The 9,381-nt window shown below is 41.4% G+C and overlaps 1 protein-coding gene across 5 annotated transcripts in view; it reads right to left on the bottom strand.

Moving 5' to 3' along the window:
* Nucleotides 1-95: 95 nt before the first annotated feature.
* Nucleotides 96-9,381, bottom strand: part of tjp2a (tight junction protein 2a (zona occludens 2)) — a 39,680-nt gene continuing 30,394 nt past the window's right edge. For 4 of the 5 annotated variants that reach the window (XM_087172240.1, XM_087172238.1, XM_023399971.2 and 1 more), the window contains 13 exons: nucleotides 9,116-9,224; nucleotides 8,600-8,819; nucleotides 8,084-8,271; nucleotides 7,878-7,973; nucleotides 7,219-7,298; nucleotides 6,925-7,135; nucleotides 6,054-6,154; nucleotides 5,613-5,837; nucleotides 5,286-5,390; nucleotides 4,289-4,495; nucleotides 3,820-3,897; nucleotides 2,408-2,493; nucleotides 96-2,288 (listed from right to left, as the gene is read on the bottom strand). In XM_087172240.1, coding sequence (XP_087028366.1) covers nucleotides 2,132-2,288; nucleotides 2,408-2,493; nucleotides 3,820-3,897; nucleotides 4,289-4,495; nucleotides 5,286-5,390; nucleotides 5,613-5,837; nucleotides 6,054-6,154; nucleotides 6,925-7,135; nucleotides 7,219-7,298; nucleotides 7,878-7,973; nucleotides 8,084-8,271; nucleotides 8,600-8,819; nucleotides 9,116-9,224 — 1,863 coding nt within the window. In that variant the 3' untranslated portion in view covers nucleotides 96-2,131. Of the gene's footprint in view, nucleotides 2,289-2,403; nucleotides 2,494-3,819; nucleotides 3,898-4,288; nucleotides 4,496-5,285; nucleotides 5,391-5,612; nucleotides 5,838-6,053; nucleotides 6,155-6,924; nucleotides 7,136-7,218; nucleotides 7,299-7,877; nucleotides 7,974-8,083; nucleotides 8,272-8,599; nucleotides 8,820-9,115; nucleotides 9,225-9,381 lie in introns of those variants that run through there. The other variant, XM_087172239.1, reaches the window with a different exon arrangement.

Genomic DNA, 9,381 nt, shown 5'->3' with positions numbered 1-9,381 from the left:
ACAAGAAATGACTGCATGGAAGTTTGCATGAAACATTTCAGACATAACCATTACCTGTATGAAGTGGAACCAGAGATTTATAAAAAGACACAATGTAAAAAAAGAGATTTATTTATTGAATTTCCCAAGAGTCCTGTAACACTCAGGAGACAAACTAAAAAAAAAGAAAAAGAAAATCACAAACTAACAGACATTTGAAACAAACTGATCAACCAACATGATTGTCGTCACCACATCCCCAACACTCCCATGTACAAAGACTTTAATATTCAATATAAAAACATATGCAATAAAAATGTGATTGTCTCTGTTTTGCGAGCAGCAAATAAAGACAAACACAGAAACTGTCAGGAAGGTCGGCTTTATGCTGCACTGCTCCCTCTATATCCAAACCTGCAAAGGTCTTCACACCAACGTCCTGTTCATGTTTTTAACAGTGAGATCTGTGACATTTCCGTCTGTCCCTGCTGATGTAAACACAGATGTTTTCCAAGCACCTGCACAACCTCCTTCAACTACAGGAGCGAATTGTGTTCACCAAAGACATAAGGACACGCCTTCCTTCCACATCTTGTCATTTTAACGTCATGACTGTGAAGCAGGTCTTGTAATTATGAGATCCTCTCTCAAGACATAGATGTTGCATTAATGAGATCTTTCTGTATCTCATAATTACAGCTGAACATCTTTATCATTTTGCCTCGGTGAAGGGAATACACTGCTGAACCAAACTGCCAATAACAGAAAAATAAAACAGTAGGAGGGAAATGTCCAGTTGTGTAAATCTACAACTTGTATTTTGTCAGTTTTTGCCACAAAAGTGTATTTCTGCATTAATCACCATGCACCTTTTTTTAGACAGAGCGTCAGGTTGTTTTGTTGTTTTAAGAACCCTGTGTTGTCTGTGAAGAGCTGTCTTTGTTCTGAAATCAGAGCTGCAAGGCACTTGAAAATACGCTGCATTCCACCACGCACACATATCACAGTGTAGTGTATGGACAAGTAGGAATGTAGAGGCATACGATCAATCAGAGAACACTTGGCAGGACAGTGATGAAGAGGACAGCTAACACCTACACCTAAAGTGTCTGAAACACACCAGTTACCGGAGAGGTGCTATGACATTAGCGGTGCACACAAAACCACTCGCTAATAGGACGTAAAACCAAACAGTGTGGATACTGCACAGTCTACAGTACCACAACCAATGGTCTGGGTGCAGCTAGTCTGCTCTCATGTATCACCATCACATCCTGGTAACACAGTTAGATCATCTGTTCTCCACAGATACACTTAGGGAAACACTTATTCTGAGAAAAGACTTTTCTAAACATCTGGATGAAAAAATGTTCTGTCTGCAAAAGAAAGATGGCAGCTGGAAATGCCATTTGTTCTTTCTCCATTTGTAGTTTGTTGTTATTTTCCATAAACACAACATCATGTTTATATTTTTCTTGTTTCTGCAAAACGCCAAAGTAAATATGGCATCTCCAGCTACCTGTTGGGAAGCGCCACGGTAACCCGAGTTACAAATAAAAAAAAATCTATTTTTATCTATACTTACTTATTTATTTATCTATATCTATTTATTTATTTATTGTGCTTTCACCTCGATGATGTCACAAGTGTCTGTGTGTTCTGGAGATAGATTTTCAGAACTGCAGAAAACCTACTGATGCTAAGCTCAGTCAGTTGAATATAATGGCAGCACATGAGAGGCACAAACTGAGGCTGGGTGTCAGTGTAATGGGGTCAAATAAAGACTTGCTTGTAACAAAAACATTCTCAGACACATAAAAACATTATGTGTATATATACAATATACATACATATATATACACACATATATATATATATATATATATATATATATATATATATATACACACACTGAAGCATCATGTGTGAAAAGGTCCATCAGAAAAACCAGGACAGGTGTGGATATACTTTTTGTGTGAAGTAAAACACGAGTGAGACAAGTGTCAGAAATTAGTGTGGGGAAAAGTTCAGAGTTTGTATCAAGGTAAAGCTGCATAAGCTGTTACCAAGGCGACAAGGTCTTACCGCTTGAACCGACGATGTGGGGGAATGGAGCGGTGTGCAGTGATGATGTCACGTCCTGGTCTCCGGCCTACAGCTCAGTGTCCTTGTATTTCTGGGGATTGTAGTATCCTCTCTTGGTCTGGTCGAGCAGCTGTCTGCGGTAGTCGGCCTCTTCGCTGTCGTGACCTCTCGTCTCTGAGTACGGTGGCCTGGAGGGAGTCTGGGCCTCGGGGTTGGAACTTGAACTGATCACACACAGGAACAAAGCAGTGATCCAGCAGTTTAACTTTTCCTTTCATAAGACTAACGGATAATTAAAAAAACATATTTTTCATCATGTTAGAGAGAGGAGTGACGCTCTCACCCTATTGGCTGAGGACGGTTCAGGTTGGGTTTTGGCAGCTTAATCGGGACGGCGTAGATGTCTGGATGCTTCTGGGCGATTTCCAACTGTGTGAGAAGAGAGAAGAGAAGAAGACCCAGATACATCAGAACTGATACAAAATAAAGACAAACCCACCACCAGACATCCGAACGCCACATCAGCCTTTCTCAAAGAGTAAAAAATATCATGTTTTAAATTTTGTGTTTCTCAGACTGTCTGAGTGACCACAAAGCCCACTAACAAAGAGTATATATGGTTTGTTTTAAATATTAAATCAACTCATGAAAATCCAAACATTACTTAACCTGGCTGTTTGTTTTTTTTTACTATTTCCTTTCAAATGTCACGCCGATCAATTTTGACCTAACTGTGGATGCTGCTAACAGTTAGCCTGCCCTGTTAGCAGCATCTTATCAGCTATCAGCTTATTAAGACCAGGTCAGCTAAAGAAAATCAAATGAAACCTTCAACAAAAAGGACACAACAGGCAAGTACTAAGTTTTACTAGTTATGTAATCATCATGACTGAGACTCCTGCTGCGTTTGATGACGTCCGGCCAGTGTTTATATGTATGTGACAATTTTGATGCCACAGAAATAGCACCTCTTATTGCCCTGCAGTGTGTGAGGTGCAGGGGTTGTGTAAAATTCTGTCCCAGCTGTCATTGTTCCACGCAAGCTTGCCACAATGCTACTGAAGTACTTTCTATTGGTTTTGGGGGTGTTTGGGGTGTCAGGTGGTCTGAGAGTTTTATTTTAGTGGTTCTTGGTATTTGGTCTGAAAAAGTTTGAGAAACACTGCTCGACACAGACTCCAAGAAGCTACACGTGATTTCACAGCTTTCTCTCTGCAGCGGGTTCAGTTACTGGATGCTGTTATTGTTTCTCTTCTCTGAGCTGGTCGTAAACTGACCTTTCTCTAATGTCATTTCATTCAAATGATGGGAGACGAACTCTGGAGTCCTCATTCTGTTCAAAAATATATTTGAAAGCTCAACTGAAACTTATGTAAGAATGTGTTTTTGTACATTGTGCATGTATGAATCGTCCATATGGGTATCTCAGTGTGGTTTTAAAATCTTTTAAGGACAAGGCTTAAAAGATTATTCCTGAATGCTCATGTGATGAGCGTGAATGTACATAAATGAAAATGTAGATATTTAAATGACTTGCGACTGTCTCTACTAATCTGACGTTTGTTCTGAGTCCAGTCGACAAGAAGGATCAGGACAGAGCTACCAGTCAGTCTGAGTGACAACCTCCACCTCGTCCGCTGCTTCAGGCTGAAAACATTTAGCTGTGAGCACACACGCCGTCTGAAGCAGGTTTCACTTTCATCTGTCAACTTGTACTGAAATAATAACAGTAATAATAACAACAACAACACTGACTCGAGCGTTCTCCGCCTCCTGCAGCTCCAGCATCCTCTGAGCTCGAGCCAGGTGGTCCATCTTCTCAAACGCTTGAATCTGGGGGAAAACAAATGAATGTTAACTCATGTTCTATTTTCCTTGATATTTTAAGAGATACCATACACCCACATGGCACAATTCACCAGGAAGTGACTGTCAAATGAAACGAGAGAGTGATAATGACATGAAGATCATAGGACACTGTTACGATGGATGATGAGTGATTATGGGATTTGAAATGAGGACTCAGAACATCCAAGACGACATGTTCAGTTACCTGGTCACCCATTTTCTATTTCATATTAGAAGCAATGAAAGTCAGAAGGGAAGAAAATTAAAATAAAATGATTAAATAACTGAGTCACAGACTCTAAATGCTGCCAGAGCCAGAAAAATGTCAAAATATTGAGATTTAGTGGGAGAGAAAGATGAAAAGAATGAGTCTAACTTTGCCCAGGAAGGATTTCTTGGCCGGGTCCTCCTCCTCCTTCGCTGGGCTCGGCTCCTCTGTGGGATGGTTCAGGCGGGGGATGCTGGGCTTCAGGGCCACAGGAGGGGGAAGCGGCTTGTTTCCGCCCGCTGCGTCGCTGCTGATGGTGCTGCTGGAGTGTGAGTCATAGCTCCGTGATGAGTCAGTCCGAGTCTGAGTCCGCACCTGTCAGAGGAGAGGAGCAGTCAGGATATTATGGTCCATCTGAAACCTTTATTTGGCCTCAGCATCATGTTCTTTCAAATTAAAACACGTCCTCAGACCAGCCAGCTGCTGCTTCAGCGTTCATACCTTAATACTCCAGTCCAGACATTCAAACTGACAACCTTACAGCCACGTCCACCACCACACAGGAAAAGTGAAGTGCAACAGGAGGTAAAAATATCCTCACTAGTCCACAGCAAGAACTTCTGCTGGATATTTTCAGATTGTGGCAAAGACTGCATTTTTTCCAGCTCAGGTTCTACTTTTTTTTTCTTTTTTTTTTTTGTACCAACTAAAGTTTGTCTATAGCACATTTGAAAACTGTTGAGTACAGTAAACTAGTGCTAAATACTTGCTCAGAGTTCATGATTTAAACCCCAAATTTGCCAGTTTTAGAAAATGTTATTGACACAAAGTTCTTGTATTTGATTTCAGACAATGTTTACCATCTGCAACAAATTTTTGTTAAATGAAAAATGGGGTTTTGTATATTCCTTAAAATAAGGAACTGAAAAAAGCATACTTTTGGTACAAAAACTCCAGTACTGTATCAGCAAAGTAAAGAAAAAGAACTCAACAACAGAAGGGACGTTCTCTGCAAGTTTATTTCTGCATTTCACAACTCCATACTTTGTGGAGAAAAAGTTCCCTCTCTGAATTTGACACATTTTGGTTTTATTCATCACAGACGAGTGTAGATAGACTGATGTGATGAAGAGTTTTTGAAGAGGAAGGAGGGGGAGATTCTCACCTTTGGGGGTTCGGGGACAAAAGAAGGGGGAGGGCTGGGCTCTCTGTTCAGCACCTCTCTGCTCCCTGACCTCCTCATACGAGTCCGGGGTTCAGGGTGAAGCTTCTACACACACAGACACACAGAGACACACACAGAGACACACACAACACATATACACATATACACATATACACAGACACAGACACACATACAAACATACACACAAACAGAGGCTGTCAGGGTCAGATTATGCACACACACAAGTTTGGAACCAACAATGAGTGAATGGTGAGAATCTCCTGCTGTGTCTACACTGTATCAACATGCATCAGTGGACAGTCCCACCTCGTCCGGCAGCACCGGCTCTGATGATCGACTGATCGCCGACACAGGTTGGGGCTCGTCCAGCGGCTCGTCCAGCTCATTGTCAGTATACGCCCCGCCCTCATCAGCCGTGTCTTCGTAGTCGCTGGTCAGACGGCTGTCCATGCTCAGGTAGTCAGCGCTCATTGCTGACAGGTAGGACATGCGGTCGTCATGGAGATCCAGGTCCTCCTCTGAACCATCCAGCTGAGGAGGGGAAGTGACAGACAGAGAGAGAAGACTGTAAGAATCTACTCACACAAATGAACCTGACTGACCTCACAGCTACGTTCATGAAATCACTGTCTAATCTTAGAGTCTGGTAAACTTATTTGAGAAACTGCCTGTTAGGCAGCAAATGAATCTCCAAAATCCAGAACAGTGGATCAGTAGAGTGTCAGTCACACAGATAATAAGACTCACCTTGCCCTCACACACCCACACAGCTCTGTCCTGCTGCTCCTGAATAGAATCTTTCACGCTGCCGTACCACGCATCATTGGCCGAGTTCAGATCGATGGCGGCTGAACACGCAAAAACAAAACAAAACGAAACATAAAAGTTAGGTCAAGTCGACATTGTTGACTCATCAACAATATATCATTTAAGATGGATTTATGTTTTATTCTTCAGCTGATCAGTTGATCCAACATCCTGTGGGTCTTTCATGATGTCATTGTTCATTTATGCTGATAAAACCTAATTCTGTCATGTTTGTTTCAAGGATGAATGTCTGTTTACAGTCACTAGGGAGAAAGTGGTTTCTTCTGTTTTCTTTAGACCATGATTTGCTAAACCTGACATCGCTTCATATACATTTACAATCTATTTTTGATGTTGTCATCATGATTGTCCAATGTAATATTACTATGTTTGTCTATTCTGTACACACAACGTCCATGCATGTCTGCCACATTTAGGGTTTTTTTTGTTTTTCTTTATCCTCATTGAGGATCTAATGGCAGAGGGTGTTGTATGCTGCACAGACTGTAAATTCCCTTGAGGAAAATAACTCAAATTGACTTGACTTCCTAGTGGAAATGTACATTATACACCTTATCTGTAAAAGTATAAAAGAAAAACGTGTCCCAACATACACTCGTATGTTTGTTTACATGCAGAAGAATTCCAGTTCATCAGTGTGTGAATCTTAAGTCACTACAGGCCGGATCTAATAATTTTACAATCTTGATTTACCTCTACTAGCACCTTAGTAATTTTGTTTTGAAAGATGCGACATATATAAAATTATGATTGTTGTTACAGCTGCGGAGTAGCAGAGAGTGAAACCTACCTGTGAAAAGGTGAGAGCAGGTCTTCCTCAGCTTGACGGACTGCTCATACAGTTTGCGAGCGCTGCGGCTGGATCCGGGCAGGAGCCGGTTCCTCATGGTCTTGACGCCTTGCTTGCTGTCAGGGTTCAGGAAGATGACGATGGGATACCACTGGGTGTAGTTCAACGTGTCCACAGCTTTGGGAGTCACGTCCAGGAGAGCGTGGCGGTCCTGAGGAAACAGGGTGGGTGGTTAAATGTCGGATGGCGGACCATTACTTTCATGAGGCTACGTCTTCTTCTCCCATAACATACCTGTTCAATGATTTGTCGAATGGTGTTAAGTCTCACCACTCCGGAGGATTTCTCACTTCCTGCATCCTTTGGCTCCGTTTCTGAAAGAGGAAAGAAATTAGTACACGCGCAACAGTCTGTTTTTATTGTCAACAATTCAGAGACCCTTTTAAAATCCATTTAAACACTCAGTTTCAGATTGTATCAGGACTCAACTTGAACCAACAGTGATCACAGCATTGCTGTTAGCCAATTGTCTGATTTTACTTGCCAAGGTTCATCTGCCAAATGGCATGTGGACCTTTTTTTGCACATGCTGACGGGTTGTGTTTGCTGCTATTCCAGAGTAACAGCTTTAATCAAATGTCTCCAGCCACTTTAATGTACCTCTAGTGGGTTTCTTTTTTTCCCCCTTCTATCTAGTGAATTTTGTTTTTATAAATAATGATTACTTGGTGACCAACTACGTTTTGGCTTTAGTTTAGTTTTCCTTACATCTCTTTCTATAACATTGTTCATGTCTTTGTACTTCTCTTTATAAACATGTCCTGTCACTTCCGATGTTATATTTGACACAACAATGGAACTTGTTATGCAACTTTTTTGACACGTTTGTGTTGTAGAAAAAAAAAAAAGAAATTAAACATTTGCAATGAAGTGATGATGACGTCAGCACTTACTGGCGACGACAAACTCGTTAGGCATGTCATTGGCCAGTTTTTCATTTACTGCATCAGAAATGGGCCCAAATATCACCACAGGCCTCCTGAATCCAGCTGGAGAAAACATTAAGCAGAACACAGACTCAGTCACGGACATCCCGGGAAAACACAACATAGCAACAATAACTGCAGCGTGACCAATGGATAACTTTTCTTTTGGGTACCTTCACGTAAGACCACTCTCTCGTAGGCAGGGAATCGTGTGGTGACCGGAGCAGTACTCAGGTCCTCTCGGCTCTTGCGGAGATCTTTCTTCTTCGCTGCTCTTTGACCCCTGAGCCTCCAGAAGTCTCCCCTGTCGTTGCCCGACGCAGCCCGAGCAGCATTCTGGACGTTGGACATCTGCTCTGCTCTGTGAGATCAAATAAAAAGGAACTTCAGACACTCTCAGGCCATATTGACACATATGTCATAATCATGTCTAAATTGAAGGTGCATGGTTTGACTGTTAATGATGCAGGGCCTTGGCATTTAATTGTATTGTTGATCAGATGATAATTTGTAGCGACAAACTGCTACCAGGTAAGTGAATGAAGCATGGAGAATCTGAAATACACTAACACTACAGGGCTGAGGAATAGATTTCACATGTTAAAGATTTTTTCATTTTTCCTCAGCCATCTCTCATTTGATTTATTAGTAAGAAAACTTCCTATTTTAACACACACACACACACACACCTGCTCTTGTTGGGGATGATTCCTTTCTCTAGCAGCTGGTTGTCTTTGTCAGTGCGGATTGCCAGCCAGTTGCCCAGCTTGCCATCATAAAGCGTGTCCGTCACTTTGAAGATCTCTCCTCTAGAGAAAGGAAGACTCTGTGGAGCCTCCTTCTCGTACTCAAAGTGAGTCCTGATGAAGAAAGAGTCGCCTCTGCCAGACGCTAAAATGTCCTTGTACACTGAGAGAGAAAGCAAATGACAAACGTTTTTATCATTCTGGGCCACAAGGAAAAATCTTTGTACTAAAGACCATGAAGCTAAACTAAAAACTAAAACTAAATAAAAATAACTGACTTTTTTTTTAAGTTAAGTCTTTACACAGGTGTTTGTTACCTTTAATGTGCGGCTGAAATACTTTAGCACAGCAGAAGTTTTACTGTATTTGTTTTGAGTTTGTTTTTAAGCATTTTGTCATTAACAGCAATAAGTATTTGTATTGGTTTTACTAGCAGCCATTATCTATAAAGTAAAGTACCTTCAGGTTTACTCTGAGCGAGAAGGGTTACATCCTCTCCCTTGGGCATCTCCAGGAGGTAGAGAACAGCATCCTCACGCACCATGCCTCTGAAGTCCATGTTGTTCACCTGAATCAGACAAAACAGACAAGAAATACCATTAGAAACAGTGCTACAGCAGAGAACAGACTATTATATGATTACATGAAATATTATCACATGACTAGAAGGTTAAATAGGATGTTTTCACACAAAGACATCAGACACCAAATCACAGGCACTACAG

The sequence above is a fragment of the Seriola lalandi genome, unplaced genomic scaffold, assembly GCF_002814215.2.
Source record: "Seriola lalandi dorsalis isolate HSWRI2012SDOR001 ecotype SW California unplaced genomic scaffold, Sedor1 jcf7180002052129, whole genome shotgun sequence".
Taxonomy (NCBI): Eukaryota; Metazoa; Chordata; class Actinopteri; order Carangiformes; family Carangidae; genus Seriola; species Seriola lalandi.
Note: the sequence above shows the minus strand (reverse complement) of the source record. Positions and strands in the feature narration are given on the sequence as shown.